This window comes from Babylonia areolata, chromosome 25 (genome assembly GCF_041734735.1).
Source record: "Babylonia areolata isolate BAREFJ2019XMU chromosome 25, ASM4173473v1, whole genome shotgun sequence".
NCBI classification, from domain to species: domain Eukaryota; kingdom Metazoa; phylum Mollusca; class Gastropoda; order Neogastropoda; family Buccinidae; genus Babylonia; species Babylonia areolata.
The window spans coordinates 17292802-17311842 of record NC_134900.1 but is presented as its reverse complement, the minus strand read 5'-3'; the positions used below and the strand labels follow the sequence as shown (position 1 = coordinate 17311842).

The 19041-nt window shown below is 40.4% G+C and overlaps 1 protein-coding gene across 1 annotated transcript in view; it reads left to right on the top strand.

Moving 5' to 3' along the window:
- Window positions 1-19041, top strand: part of LOC143300069 (filamin-A-like) — a 112009-nt gene that overhangs the window by 49437 nt on the left and 43531 nt on the right. Inside the window, 11 exon segments of the mRNA XM_076613628.1 lie at window positions 3658-3795; window positions 4589-4852; window positions 5299-5492; window positions 8967-9224; window positions 10033-10153; window positions 10728-10952; window positions 11935-12545; window positions 12547-13375; window positions 15033-15206; window positions 16749-16859; window positions 18542-18754. Of these exon segments, the coding sequence (XP_076469743.1) occupies window positions 3658-3795; window positions 4589-4852; window positions 5299-5492; window positions 8967-9224; window positions 10033-10153; window positions 10728-10952; window positions 11935-12545; window positions 12547-13375; window positions 15033-15206; window positions 16749-16859; window positions 18542-18754 (3138 nt within the window).

Sequence of the window (19041 nt, the reverse complement as noted above, 5' to 3'; positions counted from 1 at the left end):
TTATGCCAGTTGTTCATTTTAACTTTTTTAACAGTGGAAGCTGCCAGTTGTGATTTTTAAGAATATGAAAATTCCAAAAATAATTTAAAGCATCAAAATATTAGTAGCATGTTTTTTTGTTTGTTTTTTTTGTTGTTTTTTTTAGACTTTCAGCAGCAAATACTTGACCTCCAAACTCAGTAACTTAAATCGACGTTTTAGTGTTTTGTGTATTTTATATATTCTGCATGTGGAGTGAAACTACATGACATGTGAATGAATATCATGATAAGCTATTGTATTATTGCATGATTTAGAAATTTTATCAGCCTTTGTTTGTTGTGTATAATTTACCCTTGATAAAGATGGTCATTATCAACCCAGTTGTGTTCAAAGGGCTCAATCTCCAAGACTAAACACAGTAGATAATGAAATTTGATGAGATTTTCCTTCTTCAACCAAAAATCCCTTCAGATAAAATGTCTGTGCATTGGGTAGTCAATACCCATACATCAGCTGCCTACAAGTGATAAATTTTGCAGCAATTTTGTGATCAGTGGTTGGATGCATTGCCATGACAACCGCTATGACAGTGATGGTTGTTTTCCAGAACACAAACACCAAACAACAATAGCCGAGTTTTAGACAATTTGTGTCACTGGTAATGCAAGTTTGTAATGAACATTTTTGGTGGTCAAAAACAGTAATTACGGAGGAAGTTGTTGATACAACTGGACAGTTCTTAGTGTTTTATATTCATCTGCCCTTGTTGCGGATTCCCATCTTTCTACCCCACTTTTTTTTTTTTGTTTTTTTGTTCAGTTTAAACTTCAATAAACAAGTGGAAAAAATCAAGTTTAAACAAGTGGAAAAAATCAGACTGACTGAGTCAAAGAGAAAGAAAATGACCTTTTCGAACAGCGTATTTCTCTCAGCCCCTTGCTCTCATGGCTAACCATTGTATCTATACACAGAGAGGTCTGTCTTCCATGGTGGTTTGTGTTTTAGAGATAAAAGAGTCCTTTGACAACAGTGAGGGGGTGATTATGACTATCAATAACCAGGGCAGACAAGAATAGTAGAATTAAAGCATGTATTTTTAGTCCAGATGAGGGAAAGTTCCACATATTGTTTTATATAGTAGAATGATTGTACTGTCACAGATGAACTTCATTATAGATGATTGATTCAACTTAATGTTTGTTTGCAAAGAACAAGTACTGAATTCCATTCGTTGTCTTTAAATTTTGTATTTGTTTGCTTTTCATGCACCATTCTAAATCAGGAAAGGTAATGGTGTCATTGTCAGATGTGAAGATGTAACTTCGTTGTACATTATGCTAAATATAATTTTGTTTTTGTTCCTTTTTTTTTTTGGTTTTGAATTTTTCATACAGCAAAGAGTGAGTAGCTTGCATGATGTGGTTATTCAAGTAAAAGCTTGTGGCATGTCGCTCAAAATCCCACATAACCGTTTTGTTGATGGAGGATTTGATTTGGATCTCTTTAATTTGTGCTGTTACTGTGTCAATTTAAAAAGCAAGAAGTTTGTCCATGTCATAAAAAGGTGACGGAGTGTGTGTGTGCACGAGTGTGCGTGCATGCATGCGTGTGTGCTGGAGGTTTGGTAGGTGAGTGAGAGAGGCTGTGTGTGTGTTCATGTGTGTGTGTGTGTGTGAGTGCACACAAGCATGTGTGTATAGAGAAGAGTCAGCAATATTTTTTTTTTGTGTTGGATGTCAGTTTCCTTGAGAGAGAGAGAGGGAGAGAGAGCATGAATCAACACGGTTTTCTTAATGCTGTGTAACATGGGTATCAGTTTTTACTCTTATAACTGTTGATTCTACTTCATTATCTTAATACTCACTCGTTTTCTTAATCTTCACACTTGAATAAAATGCCTTTTATGCTTATTTCCCCATTTGATGTCCCTGCACATATATTTGTTAAAATTCTTGTGCTTCTGTTTTTCTTTTTTGTAATTTCATTTTGATTATTTTATTATTTTATCTTTTTTGTCAACCCAAAATTCCCTTACTGGAGCACATAATTTTTTGAGAAACATGAGGCTTTGTCACACCTTGACAGTTGCTTAACATATCTCTATACACTGAACTGTACACATGCACACACATGTATACACACATGCATGATTGTATGCAGAAATGTGTACATGCTTAAATGCATGCATGCACATCCAAACACAATGATATATGGATACTTATACAGCACCTCCCATTGGTTGGAGACCAAGCTCTAAGTGCTTTACAAACATGGAAGCATTTGCACAACAGGCTGCCTACCTGGGTAGAGTCGACTGACAGCTGCCATTGGGTGCTCATGCACATGTGATTGTTACTGCAACAAAATAATGTTGACTTGTTTATCAAGTGATGTGTGAATATTAAACCTTTAAAGGAAACTGTAACGTTCAAAAGGTTCAGATTTTCCTGTACCTAAATTGTCACAAACAAAACCACATGTGCAAACAAGCACAACACACACACACACACACACACACACACACACACACAAATGCATTTGCATGCACAAACATACTCATACACACACACACAAACACATTTTCCGTGTCTGTCTACCTGCTTGTCTGTTTTCTAATATTTGTGCTTGCATGAATGCTAATTTTTCTTCTTGTTTTGTTTTTATTACATGTGTGTGTTTTTTTATTTTTTATTACATGTGTGTGTATGTGTGAGAAAGAGAGGATGGTAGTTTACACAAAACTATTAAATGCTTGTCTGAATGTATATGTGTGGAACACTGTGAGACACACACACACACACACACACACACACACACACACACACACACACACACACACACACACACACACACAGAGAATTACATAAAGAGACACAGTGGGGAGGGTGGTGTGGATAAATAATCACTTGAAGTTGAAATGTTTGACTCAGCATGTAAGTTAATATTTTCTGTCATTATAAATGCATTTTTTATAACATTTTGATTTTGCTCTTAACAGTATTCGTGTCCACATATATAGATATATATTTATTTTTTATTGTGCTCTTAACATGATTCTTGTGCATTAAATCTATAGAAAACAAAACATTTATATCTACATACACTTTCCTTAGTAGTCATAGTACCGTAACAGCAAAAGCCATCTTTCTAACGTAGAAAATATATGTAACATGCAGACATTGGAATGACTTTTTTCCTTGAAACTGATATTACTGGTTGCATTATATTTGTGATATAGTATTGTGGTTGATCAAGTCTCTTTCTTTTCTTTAGTAGTTCTTGAATCGTCTTTTTAATTGCTATTTGAAACAGAGCAGCATGAAAGATTGTACCTAAGTAAAGCTTTACAGCATTAAAACTATTACCGCAACAATACTTATTAGTTATTATGATAATGGATATGCTAAACAAGTCTCTGCTGTTGATGATTGGTGTATCAATGACTTGTTTAAATCTGGGTTGTGTTAGTATGAGATGACCTTAATGGGAAAGCCGCGTCATGTATGCACACACACATGCACAGACAGACAGAGACAGCCACATGCATACATGCACGCACATGCTTGCATGCACACACACACACACACACACACACACAATGTTTGCGCAGACAGATGCACAGTTATGTGCACACAGAACTGTTATAATTGTACCATTATGATGATTTCTCTGCAGCTTCCAATGCCAAGGCGTGCTATGCCACTGGTCGTGGTATCCAGCCTCGCGGCATTCGTGTGAAGGAGAATGCCGTCTTCTACGTGCACACTGAGGGTGCCGGAGAGGGCGATGTGGATGTGAAGATCATTGGACCTGGTCAGTATGGCTCTTTTATTTAACGTCTTTTACAATAATGAGTCTAGAGAAAAATCCACTCCCTCACCCACCCCACCTATCTTATCACTTTCTTTCCACTCCCTCTCTCCTGAGTTTGTGTTCCAAAGATTATGTATATCAGGAAAAAAAACAAAACGTAATTAGAAATTTATATAAAACAAAAACAAAAAAAACCCAAATGGTCAACTGGTAAAATTACAACAGAGAGCCAGTGCGGCTTCCTATTAAACTTTGAACTATTTCGAACATAAGTTGATTGTCATATAGAACATTTCAATGGAAACAGATGGAACTGCAGACTTGAGGTGAAAATGTTCACATTTACATTTAGATGATATGCAGTTACGTCACAACAAATGCAGATCACTTTTGAAGTAAATTCTGTTTTGTATAGCAATCTGTTGGAGTCTGTATATTAGAATGGCGAGTTTTCTGCTACTGTAATGTCCTTTTGTTTTAGGAGAAAGCATACAGTCAGTACAATCCTGGTCGGTATCTTGGTGATCAAGGGTTACAGAAGAGTGTGGTACAGTCACAGAGACACTGGACAATGCAGTACAATTAAACACTGCATGCACTAAGAAGATGTAACCACGGCACTGCAGCACGAGAGTTACAGAAATGCCACACTCTGACTGTCTAATGTGTAAGTCGCCTTTTTGTCAGCAAATATGTCAACAATTCCTCTTTTGATAAAGTAACTTCTCTTTCAGAGATAATAAAGTAATTTCTCTTTCACAGATAATAAAGTATTCCTGTATCTTGTCCTCAGGAGGCATTGAACTGAAGTGCCAGGTGCGCAAAATGCCGGACCAGCCCAGGGTCTACGAGTGCATCTACGTGCCCACCAAGCCCGGCAACTACATCATCAATGTGTCGTTCGCCGATGAGGCCATCTCCAAGAGCCCCTTCAAGGTGGAGGTGGGCCCCATCTGGATCTCCAAGATCGTGGCCTATGGGCCCGGCCTGGAGGGAGGTGTGGTCAACCAGCCCGCCAACTTCACCGTGGAAACCAACGGGGAGGTTGGAGCCCTTGGTTAGTTGGCCCCATTGCAGGGCTTTGTTTTTTTCACTTGGGATTTATTTTTCTGTGTTTTGTTTGTTATGTTGTTTCAGTTGGTTGTCTTGTTGATAATTTGTTTGTTTGTTTTGGTAATTACTGATCTTTATATTGTATGGTTGAGAATAGATTTTGGGGTGTTTTTTGGGGTGTGTGAGGGGTGGGAGTTTCCTTTTATTTTTGTTTTTTTGGCAAGGAAGGAAAATGGGATCTTTTTATTTAAGGTTTATTTTGATTGAAAAAGTTCCAAAAATACACCGTCAGATTTTCAGTGTTTTCCAGTGTATAGAAATTAACTGAAATCCCACAGCAGAATGTCAGCGTATAGCACTTCTCAGGAAAAATTATTTTTAAAAAAGCAAAAAAAAACAAAAAACAAACAAACAAAGAAAAAGCCCAACAACAGTGTTTGTGCTTGACAGGCTTTTCCATTGAGGGACCATCGGAGGCTAAGATAGACTGCAAGGACAACGGGGACGGCTCTGCCGACGTGACCTACTGGCCCACCGTGCCTGGAGAGTACGCAGTGCACGTCCTGTGCAACGAGAAAGACATTCCAAACTCCCCCTACATGGCCCAGATCAGGCCTGCCACCACAGAGTTCAACGCTGGCAAGGTAGGACCCTGCTGTGTTTGTATTGTATTGTATTGTATTGTGTTGTATTGTATTGTATGGTATTAGTTTTTTTGGTACAAAAGATTTCCCTGTGTGAAATTTGGGCTGCTCTCCCCCATGGAGAGTGCATCACCACAGTACAGTGCCTCCCTTTTTCTATTCTTTCTTTGGTTTTTTTTATGTGTGCAGGTGTGTTTTTTTAGATTTTCCTGCAGATTTATGCCAGGGACAACCGTTTTGTTGCCATGGGTTCTTTCATGCTGCACACAGGACCTTGGTTTATTGTCTCATCTGAATGACTTTTCATTGTGATTATCTTTATGTTCCATCTTGTTCATTGCAGATCAGCTGCTGACTCATTTGTTCTCTGTATCCATTGTTATGAAATGAAATTACAAGGACAGCATACCTTTTCATACCTTGGTCCTGTCACTTGGAATGGACTACCCAACCAAATTCATCATGTTGAAACAGAATCTCAGTTCAAAATCTGGCCTCGAAACACGTCCATACACAATACCAACAAACAATACCTGACACCAACAAACCACACCGAACACCATCAAACAACACCTGTTTTACATCATGAAGGTTAACACCAACAAACAACACCTGTTTTACATCATGAAGGTTAACACCATCAAACAACACCTGTTTTACATCATGAAGGTTAACACCATCAAACAACACCTGTTTTACATCATGAAGGTTAACACCAACAAACAACACTTGTTTTACATCATGAAGGTTAACACCAACAACCAACACCTGTTTGACATCATGAAGGCTAACACCAACAAAAAACAACACCTGTTTTACATCATGAAGGCTAACAAACAACACCTGTTTTACGTCATGAAGGTTAACACCAACAAACAACACCTGTTTTACATCGTGAAGGCTAACACCAACAAACAACACCTGTTTCATATCATGAAGGCTAACACCAACAAACAACACCTGTTTCATATCATGAAGGCTAACACCAACAAACAAACAACACCTGTTTAACATCATGAAGGTAAACACCAACAAACAACACCTGTTTTACATCATGAAGGCTAACACCAACAAACAAACAACACCTGTTTTACATCATGAAGGCTAACACCAACAAACAACACCTGTTTTACATCATGAAGGTTAACACCAACAAACAACACCTGTTTTACATCATGAAGGCTAACACCAACAAACAACACCTGTTTTACATCATGAAGGCTAACACCAACAAAAAACAACACCTGTTTTACATCATGAAGGTTAACACCAACAAACAACACCTGTTTTACATCATGAAGGCTAACACCAACAAACAACACCTGTTTTACATCATGAAGGCTAACACCAACAAAAAACAACACCTGTTTTACATCATGAAGGTTAACACCAACAAACAACACCTGTTTTACATCATGAAGGCTAACACCAACAAACAGTACCTGTTTTATATCATGAATGCTAACACCAACAAACAACACCTGTTTCATATCATGAAGGCTAACACCAACAAACAGTACCTGTTTTATATCATGAATGCTAACACCAACAAACAACACCTGTTTTACATCGTGAAGGCTAACACCAACAAACAACACCTGTTTCATATCATGAAGGCTAACACCAACAAACAACACCTGTTTTACATCGTGAAGGCTAACACCAACAAACAACACCTGTTTCATATCGTGAAGGCTAACACCAACAAACAACACCTGTTTCATATCATGAAGGCTAACACCAACAAACAGTACCTGTTTTACATCGTGAAGGCTAACACCAACAAACAGTACCTGTTTTACATCGTGAATGCTAACACCAACAAACAGTACCTGTTTTACATCATGAATGCTAACACCAACAAACAACACCTGTTTTACATCATGAAGGCTAACACCAACAAACAAACAACACCTGTTTTACATCATGAAGGCTAACACCAACAAACAACACCTGTTTTACATCGTGAATGCTAACACCAACAAACAGTACCTGTTTTACATCATGAATGCTAACACCAACAAACAAACAACACCTGTTTTACATCATGAAGGCTAACACCAACAAACAAACAACACCTGTTTTACATCATGAATGCTAACACCAACAAACAAACAACACCTGTTTTACATCATGAATGCTAACACCAACAAACAGTACCTGTTTTACATCATGAATGCTAACACCAACAAACAACACCTGTTTTACATCATGAAGGCTAACACCAACAAACAAACAACACCTGTTTTACATCATGAAGGCTAACACCAACAAACAAACAACACCTGTTTTACATCATGAAGGTTAACACCAACAAACAACACCTGTTTTACATCATGAAGGCTAACACCAACAAACAAACAACACCTGTTTTACATCATGAAGGTTAACACCAACAAACAACACCTGTTTTACATCATGAAGGTTAACACCAACAAACAACACCTGTTTTACATCATGAAGGTTAACACCAACAAACAACACCTGTTTTACATAATGAAGGCTAACACCAACGAACAACACCTGTTTTACATCATGAAGGCTAACACCATCAAACAACACCTGTTTTACATCATGAAGGTTAACACCAACAAACAACACCTGTTTTATATCATGAAGGCTAACACCAACGAACAACACCTGTTTTACATAATGAAGGCTAACACCAACGAACAACACCTGTTTTACATCATGAAGGCTAACACCAACAAACAACACCTGTTTTACATCATGAAGGCTAACACCATCAAACAACACCTGTTTTACATCATGAAGGCTAACACCAACAACCAACACCTGTTTTACATCAGGAAGGCTAACACCAACAAACAACACCTGTTTTTCATCATGAAGGTTAACACCAACAAACAACACCTGTTTTACATCATGAAGGCTAACACCAACAAACAACACCTGTTTTACATCATGAAGGCTAACACCATCAAACAACACCTGTTTCATATCATGAAGGCTACAAGAAGCAGTTTCAGTTTGTCAAGGAGACGTCAATGCGTTCATACAAATCCATATAATTCAAGCTCCACCACATCTGCAAGCAGATGCCTCACCAGCAGCATAACCCAACGCACTTAGTCCAGCCTTGAGTGCATGCTTATATATTTGTGTACCTATCCAAGTGGTTTTCTTCCACAGTATTTTGCCAGAGGACAACACTCTTGTTGTCTTGGGTTCTTTTTCAGTGCGCTAAGTGCATGCTGCAGACGGAAACTGGGTTTATCATCTCATTGGAATGACTAGACACTCAGTTTGATTTTCCAGTTAAACTTGGGAGAAAGGGCAAGAGCGGGATTTGAAACCACACCCTTACGGACTATTGGCAGCTGAACGTCTTAATCTTTCTGCCACAAACAACAACAAACACCACCTGTTTTTCACCATGAAGGCTAACACCAACAAACACCACCTGTTTCACAACACCCCAGCACTGACACCCCAAACACTGGGTACTGACAGGTGATCGCCAAGGGTCCAGGCCTGCAGAAGACGGGAGTGGTGGTGAGCAAGTGGGCCGAGTTCACGGTGGACACCAAGCTGGCGGGCAAAGCACCCCTCAACATCACCTGCATGGACGTGGACTACAAGCCTGTGGAGGTACAGGTCAAGGACAACCGCGATGGAACCTACTCCTGCCGCTACATGCCCACCCGCCCCGTCAAGTACACCGTCACCATCACCTACGGCGGCGTCGCCATTCCCAACAGCCCCTTCAGGGTGAGTCAGGAAGCAGGTGCTTTTTGTTTTTTGTTTTTTCTCTGTGTGTGTGTGTGTGTGTGTATGTGTGTGCGCGTGCGTGCCTGCATGCATGTGTTTGTGTGTGTGTGTGTGTGTTTATGGTGGGAGATTTGGCTGATTTTTTTTTTTTATGTCAGTTTAATTCTAGGGCTAGAATTTGTTTTATGGAGAATGATCCTCATGCCATTTATGTCACATGTTACGGTATGTTATTTCATTATGTGATAGATCCAGCTGAATTGTTCTGTTACTCTCATGTTTTTATTAATCTTAATGTGTTTTGAGGTGTCATAGCAGAGTTGGTTAGTTGTTGGATTTATGATCCAGTGTTCATCAGTGATCAGGGTTCCAGGACATGTTTCACCATTGTGTTGTGTCCTTAGGGAAGGCGCTTTTACATGATTTTCTTCATTCCATTCACGTGTGAATTGGTACCTTACCTTGACTGGGGAAGGTTAAAACTGCAGAAGGAGAGGATTGGGCCCTGCTCTCCTATGCTGACTTACTGAATATGACTTCACTGCTCCAGTGACTGTAAAGGCTTATGGACCTTTAATCTTCAATTATCCTAGAGGTTGAATGTATTTAGGGTGAAGGATCATGATGGCTCATATGTGACAGGAGTTGGGAAGGGGTGTGTGTTTTGATGTTTCGTCATGAACTCAAATGATGCAGCTGAGAAAGAATTATAGGAAAACCGTTTGAAATACCCAATATAGAGAAATACCTTATACATAGCCATATACATAGCAATTCAGATCTTTTTTTTTTCTTTTTTTTTTTACAGGTGTATGTGTCTGAGCCTTCCTCACCTGCCAAGGTGAAGGTCTACGGACCAGGTATCAGCCCAGGTGTCAAGACCAACACCAAGACCTACTTTGTCATTGACTGCAAGCAGGCTGGACCAGGTAACCTGGTTTGATTTATGATGATGGTGATGATGAGGTACAGCATCTGTCCTATAGGTAGACTACAAAGTCTTTTACAGGGCACTGAATAGAATCAAGAAATATCTCAAAGAACAGATTCCAGATAAAAAAAAAAAAAAAGGTTTACACGAACATTAAAATGAACAAATGCACATATATACATGCTTGGACATGAAAGACATAGGTCCTGGAATCAGTATGTTGGTAAGAAGGAAAATTTGAAGAAGAGAAGTTTGAAGCTTGGATTTATGAAAGAAAAATGATTAGGAATTTATTAAACAAACAAAAACTGGAATACAGACACAGGCACCCGCATACATCGAAGGGACTGGTCTTTGAACAGAAAAAACCCATACACACACACACACACACACACACACACACACACACAGACACACACACACACACACACAGACACACACACACACACAGACACACACACACACACACAGACACACACACACACACATAATGCCAGCAGAACCGCTATGTCCTTCCAGTCATGCTTCCACACAACAACCTAAGACAAAGCACATCCTTTGGTTCCGCACAGGTGATGTGGCAGTAGGCCTGACGGATGAACGTGGCATGGACGTGCCTGTCAAGACCATCGACAACAAGGATGGAACCTTCCGGGTGGAGTACGAACCCAAGACCCCCGGTGTCTACACTGTCATGGTGTACTTTGCCGGTGCTGAGGTTCCCCAGAGTCCTATCAAGGTCACTGTGGAATCCAGCATGGACACCAGTGGCATCAAAGTGGAGGGAATCGAACCAAGTGAGAGTCTTGTCTCTGTGTACGTGTATGTGTGTGTGTGTATTCTTGTGTAAGTGTATGTAGGTATTTTTATATGTGTGTGTTAGCATTTTTTTCTTCTTCTTTTTTTTTTTTTTTATTGTTGTTTTTAATCATTATGATGGTGTTGTTATTGTTATCAGGTTTATTTTCCTTACCTGTAGTTGTGATTGTTAAGGTGTGTCATTGTTTTTGTTGATATTGTTTTCTTGTCTTTTTTTCTTTTTCTTTTTTTTTTTGTCTTTGTTTACGTTGAAGTACCCAAGGTGAGGTTATCTCTCTTTTAATGTTCATTACTGGCTGTCAGTTTTTCATTTTTATTCCATTGTTTTGATATTGGTGCCTGGTGACTTTGTTTCCAGTTTGTTTTTTGTTTTTTGTAGACTGTTTGTGAACATATGAACTACAGGTTTGAACGTAAGATGGGATTAGGATATACAGAAGGAAATGTCAATGTATGATGCAAACACATACACACACTTATACCCACCCATACACATACATACCCCCTCTGCCCTCCCCATTACACACATATGTATATATATTCACACATGCACATGTATTCTTTTTGTTTTATATATCATTTTTATTCCATCTTTGGGTTAACAAATATGTCACAGAATCACAAGAATTTGTCTCATTAGTGATGCTATACCACATTTATACGCATTCATTCTGAGATGATGTTCAAAGATGGATTTTACTTTTGATATTGGACATGTACGTACATAAACTAAATCAAGAGGTATGTAAAGCCACACATACATAGGATGACACAGACATACAACACATGCTCATACATTTATCCATACAATATCAGTGTTGAAAACTGTGTGGGAATTACATTTTCCTCTTATTTATGTTTTGAAAATATGTATTATCTGAAATGATTGTCATTTGCTCTGAAAATATCAGATCAGTGTTGCACATAATCAACCCAGCCACTGTGGTTGCTTTCCACAAGAAATCCCCGTGGGCGTCCAGAAAACGGCCACCATCCGCATCCCCCCAAAACTGCCCAAGGCGGCTGTCAAGATGACCATCACGTCCCCGACAGGCAAGACGACCACGGTGCCTGTCAACGACATGATGGACAGGAAGGTAGCGCCCTTCACCCTGCAGGAGCCAGGCCCCCACACCATAGAGATCACCTACGGTGGTGCACCCGTCAAGGACTCCCCCTTCAAGGTGGAGGCCTTCGTCGACACTACGCCTAAGGTCAAGGCCTATGGCCCAGGCCTGACTGGAGGAGAAGCCATGAAGCCAGCTGTATTCACCATTGATGCCCGTGAGGAGACCAGACCAGGCAACCTGGGCGTGACTGTTGAAGGCCCCAAGGAGTCCAAGATCGATGTCAAGGACAACGGCGACGGTACATGTGGCGTCACCTATCTCCCAGAAGTTCCAGGCGACTACAAGGTCAACGTCACTCATGGTGACCGCCCCATCAAAGGCTCTCCCTTCACAGCTAAAATCAAGCCTGCTGTTGAAGAAGTTCCTAAGGTCAAGGCCTACGGCCCAGGGCTGACAGGCGGAGAAGCCATGAAGCCTGCTTCATTCACCATCGATGCCCGTGAGGAGACCAAACCCTGGCAACCTGGGCGTGACCGTTGAAGGCCCCAAGGAGTCCAAGATTGACTTCAAGGACAATGGCGACGGAACATGCGGTGTCACCTACATGCCTGAAGTGCCTGGTGACTACAAGGTGAATGTCACTCATGCCGACCGCCCCATCAAGGGTTCTCCCTTCACGGCTAAAATCAAGCCCGCTGTTGAAGAACCCAAGGTCAAGGCCTATGGCCCTGGGCTGACAGGCGGAGAAGCCATGAAGCCTGCCACATTCACCATCGATGCCCGTGAGGAGACCAAACCAGGCGGCCTGGGTGTCACAGTGGAAGGCCCCAAGGAGTCCAAGATTGACTTCAAGGACAACGGCGATGGAACATGCGGCGTCACCTACATGCCTGAAGTGCCTGGTGACTACAAGGTGAATGTCACTCACGCTGACCGCCCCATCAAGGGTTCTCCCTTCACGGCTAAAATCAAGCCCAGCACTGGAGCCCCAGTTGGAGACGAACCACGCGTCAAGGCATACGGCCCAGGCCTGACGGGAGGAGAAGCGCTCAAGCCTGCCCAGTTCACCATTGACACACGAGAGGAGACACGCCCAGGCGGTCTGGGTGTGACGGTTGAAGGCCCCAAGGAGTCCAAGATTGACTGCATGGACAACGGAGACGGCACCTGCAGTGTCAGCTACCTGCCTGAAGTGCCAGGGGAATACAAGGTCAACGTGACACACGCAGACAAGCCCATCCCAGGCTCTCCCTTCACAGCCAAAATCCAGCCCTCTTCCGCTGTTGATCTGAGTGGAGTCACAGCCTACGGACCAGGCTTGTCTCCCGATGGTAATTCACTTGCATGTCTCTTGCCATATGTCAAGTGCTTTCTTTTACCTGGCCAGTCTCATCACCAATTTGTTGTTCCCTGTTGGCTAACATAATGTTACTACTACTAATAATGATAATAATATACACTATAATAATGATAATAATATACACTGGCTGGTTTTGCTTTATTTTGTTGCAGACAGCAGGATTTTGTTGTCTTTGTTGTTTAACATAATAGTATCCTGTGCGTGTTTTCCTTCCTTTTGTGTCAAGAAGCATGAAGGGGTGTTGTCTTTGCACACATGTTCAATCATTTGGCTGATTGCTGTGAAGGGGAAAATGCTGAAAATGTCTGAGTATTTTATTTTTTGTTGCTCCTTTGATTTTGGTAGATTTATGCTGTGAAAACATGTATACAGCAGTACTGTAAATAGCTTCCTGTGACCAGTAACACTTCCTAATCCCACACCCCCCTTCTCAGAACTGTTTTCACTTTATACACTGAATACTTAGCAACAGTGGCGTGAACAGGTGGAATGGATGCAAGACTAACAGTTGTCCAGAACACCATTCAAATATGAAGCGTGGTTATGTTTGCTAGTAATAATTTGGTGCATGTACAAGGCAGGCTTTTGCTTCCAGTGTGAATAAGTGATGCTTTTTTTTTGTTTTTCTCTGTTATATAAGTTGTTTATTTTATACAACTTGTTATCTCGTAACAGAGACTTGTCAAGCTTTCTGATACTAAACACAGTTATATTTAACATTGTGCAATTTTTGTTTGTTTGTTTTTTTGTTGTTGTTTTTTGTCAGTGACATTTAACCGCTTTTTAAACTTCATTTCCAGTGTTTCTTTTCAGTGTTTTGTATGTTAGGTTCTGGCATGAACTCCTCAGCTTTTTTTTTTTTTTTAATGAATGAATGTTCAGACAAAAAAGTATGTTTATTACTGATTGCAAATTTGGAAAAACTTAGATATTATTTTATGGCCTATGTTTTATACAAATCAATGTTTATGTCAAGTTATTTCCTAGAAATACCTATGCACTGTCATTAATTTGACAGAAGTTGGTTCTGAGACAAGAGTAAAAGTTCAACAAAGGCTTCACTGCAAAAACAACTTTTTTTTTTAAGGGCACAATAATTTATGTTTTGTGTGGCTATCGTAGATGATTTTGTTGTGCTGCTACAGCAGTCGATGTTCTGTGTAACTTCCAGTGATATGATTTCTTAACTTTTAACAGTGACCTAGTACTTGAAAGATCAGTAGACAAGTGCAGCCAAACATCTTATTGTTGTTGATTTATCTCGGATTTATCAAACTGCCCCCCCTTTTTTTTAATGAAGCAGTTAAAAGATCAAAACTGCCAGGGAGTTGATCCCAGACCAAAGAACAGAAGTGAGAAAAAATGCACATGTTTGCTCATATCCACACACAGTCGTAGAAACAGAATTGTACATAAGTGAGTGCTTATCCTTACGTGCAAACACATATAGACACACATGCTTTAATGCATACACACACACACACACACACACACACACACACATGCGCGCACGCTCACACACACACACACATAAACACACGCATCACACACATATGCGTGCACATGCGCGCGCGCGCACACACACACACACACACAAGGAACTAACCCTCTTGGTACCTGCTTTCCAGGAGTGTTCATGGAAGCACCCACAGAGTTCACGGTGGACGCCCACACGGTGACACCAACAGGTGAGGGACAGGTGCAGGCCATCCTGACCACCCCCACTGGCCGCAAGGTGGCCACCAAGGTGTCCAACAACAAGGACGGAACCTACCCTGTGCTCTACACACCCATGGAACAAGGTAGAATGGCTTTTTGTCTTTTCTTATTTTTCTTCACATCTACAAACCTGGAGTTCGCGGAGTGTTAGCTCTGTCCATGGACAAGGGACACAATTTGTATTTGTATTTGTATTTCTTTTTATCACGACAGATTTCTCAGTGTGAATCTGGGCTGCTCTCCCAAGGAGAGCGCGTCGCTACACTACAGCGCCACCCATTTTTTTGTACTTTTTTCTGTGTGCAGTTTTTTTATTTGTTTTTCCTATCGAAGTGGATTTTTCGACAGAATTTTGTGAGGAACAGCCCTTTTGTTGCCGTGGGTTCTTTTACATGTGCTAAGTGCATGCTGCACACAGGACCTTGGTTAATCGTCTCATCTGAATGACTAGCGTCCAGACCACCACTCAAGGTCTAGTGGAGGGGGAGAAAATATCGGGGGCTGAGCCGTGATTCGAACCAGTGCGCTCAGATTCTCTCGCTTCCTAGGTGGACACATTACCTCTAGGCCATCACTTCACTTGACTTTCAAGTCAATGCTGCTAATGCTACCAAATCAGCTGGCACACAGGTAAATAAGAGATACATTGGAACAAACCCAGACACCTCCTCAAAAAGGAAGCTCCGGGCTTGTCCTTGTACTAGTTAACTGTTTGACATGTACATGGAGAGAGTTACCACTCTTCACTGTTTAATAATCCTTTACTCTCCAAGCCTCATTATTCTTTAATTTCTGGAATTCACTGCCTTTCTTTTTTTTTTCAGACCGTCACAGTCCCTCATTCACTCCCTTTAAAACAAATCTAAAAGCATTCCTTTTCAGGCAATCTCTACATAATTAAGGCAGTCCATTCCGAGTCTGTATTCTATGGATGTGTGTCTGTTTCTTCTATGTGTATTCGTATGTGTGTGCGCAGGTGTGTGTTTTCCTTCCAGTTCTAAAGCAGAAAGAATTTGGCCTTTTGATCGTAGTCTCAAAGTTAGGTTTATTTCTGAATGAACAAAATTAAACCTAACTGAAGAACTTGACATGGATGATGCTAATGTTGATGAAATCAACAGTGATTTGACGGCAGTAATTCTTAGCGCAGGGAAATCTACTTTTGGCACCAAGTCATTGCACAGAAAAAGTCATAAGAAGCTGTCCAAACCCTTGGTTTGATACAGGATCCTCAATAAAATGAAGGCTTTACCTTTAAAGTGAATCAGCTTGAGAGCACAGGGATGCCCCCGCAAACATGTTTCCTTCTTAATATATCCAACAAAGTTTATACAAAAATATAAAAAAAAAAGTAAGAAGAAAATCGTATTGAAAGGCAAAAAAAAAAAAAAAAAAAAAAAAAAAAAAAAAAAAAAAAAAAAAAAAGCAATAACAGTTAAAAGAATCATGAGAAAATATAAGCCCACAGATTATTGGAAAGAAATGAAAGAGTCAAGGAAGCATGACACTTAGATAAAGTGGCCATGAGAAAATACAAGCCCACAGTTCATTGGAAAGAAGTGAAAGAGTCAAGGAAGTGTGATACTAAGTAAAGCACCCCCCATTTTGTTGTTGTTGTTGTGCAGGTCCTCAGGCTCTGGACGTGACCTACGATGGAAACCCCATCCCTGGCAGTCCTTTCAAGGTCAATGCTGTGCCTGGCAACGACCCCAACAGAGTCCGTGCTTATGGACCTGGTGAGTGACCTCCTCCTCCTTGTCTCTGAGGGGTAGAAGTGTGTGTCATGGAAAGTTAGAAGTCTGATCATTATTGCTGTTCTTTTCCAGCATGTTTTGTCTGCTTTTGAAGAAATGACAGTTTGGGTTTATTGACTCACTTGTGTAAACAAAGTGAGTCTATGTTTTAACCCGGTGTTCGGTTGTCTGTGTGTGTGTGTGTGTGTGTGTGTGTGTCCGTGTGTCTGTGTGTTTGTGTGTCCGTGGTAAACTTTAACATTGACATTTTCTCTGCAAATACTGCAAATAATTTGGCATAAAAATAGGAAAAATTCAGTTCTTTCCAGTCATCTTGTTTAAAACAATATTGCACCTCTGGGATGGGCACAAAAAAAGAAAAAAAAGAAGCCTAATTATATGCAAACTGCATTTACTGTTATATTTATATTTTTTGTATTCTCTAAACTTGGCACTTTGACCTCTTATTCTGACACAACAACAAGAGGAGTCATTATTATCATTTTTTGTTCAAACAGGAACTTCTTTTGCTAAGCATGGAATTTTTATTTATTTTGCAAACGTTTTGGTGCAGATTGTAAAAAAGGGAAATTACTCTGTAATTAATGCTAGGGGACTTAATTTATCACAAGTGAGTCTTGAAGGCCTTGCCTCTCGTGTTCTACTTCATGCTTATGACAGCTGTGTTTCGTATTTACTATATAGACAAGTGGATTTCATTCTGGTGAGTCTTGGTGTGTCTGCAGTGGTAATTTTCATTTCTTCCATTGGACACACCGTATCTGTTCTCTTCCCCTCTCTTTGAGGAGGCTGCTCTACTCCTCAGTCTTTAGACTTTATCTTTGCCTCTCGTGTGTAGACTTTTTCTTATCTCTTGGAGTTTAGATCTTCTCATTGTGTCTCCTCTTTATTTCTCAGTCTTTGTACCTTCTCTTCAGTTCTCAGACTTTATAGGTCTTACCTAGTTATCAGTCTTCAGATCTTCTCTTTATTCCTCAGCATTTAAACCTTCTGTTCAGATCTTTTTAGTGTGTAGTCTGTAGTTATTTTCTTTTGTTCTCTGTCTTTAGATGTTCTCTTTAGTTATTCAGATCTTTTTAGTGTGTAGTCTGTAGTTATTTTCTTTTGTTCTCTGTCTTTAGATGTTCTCTTTAGTTATCCATCTTTAGATGTTATTTTTAGTCCTCAGTCTCTAGGTGTTCAGCTAAAATGGTCAATCTGCATGTCTGTTTATTTCTCAAGCTATAAATTTCTGCACTTCTCATTTTCTTGGATATTCTGTTTATCCTCAATCTTGAAATCTTCTCTCAATTTCTTAGTCTTTAGATCTCTTTATTTTTCAGTTTTTAGACCTCATGTTTTGTATCAGTCTTTAGACCTCTTTATTTCTCAGTCTTTAGATCATTTTGTTTATCAGTCTTGAGACTTTATTGGTGTTTAAATATTCTCATGATTTCTCAGTCTTTAGACCTCCTCTTTACTTATCAGTCTTTAGACCTTTATTTGTAAGTCTTTAGATTTTCTCTTTAAATGCCAGTCTTCAGACTACAACAGTTTTTAAATCTTCTCTTTCTCAGTCTTTAGATCTCCTCTGTAGTTCTCAGTCTGATCTGTACATACGTGCACCCAGCAGACGCTGTGTGTGTGAGTGAGTGTTCCATGATTTTTTGCCATTGATGCATCAGGTCTGGAGGGTGGGGTGACCAACAAGCCCAACAAGTTCACGGTGGACATGAAGGGAGCGGGCAAGGGGGCCCTGGGTCTGGGCATCCAGGGACCCACAGAAGCCAAGATGAAGTGCAAGGACAACCACGATGGCACCTGTGAGGTGGAGTACTTCCCTGACCAGCCCGGCAACTACGACATCAGCGTCAACTTTGCCGGCAAGCCCATCCCTGGTGAGTGAGAGTGTGGATTTTTTGGTTGGTTGTTGTTGGGGATGTGTGTGTGGATGATGTGTGTGTGTGTGTGTGTGTTTGTGTATCTACATACATGTAGTTTGCTTGGTGCAGTTTTGGTGTGAAGAAGTGTAACATTGATGGGTGTGTGTGTGTGTGTGTGTGTGTGTGTGTACATGTAGTTTGCTAGGTGCAGTTTTGGTGTGCAAAAGTGTAACATTGATGCAATGAGTGATATAAGGGTGTGTATGTGTGTGTGTGGTTGAATATATGTATGTACTGTTTAT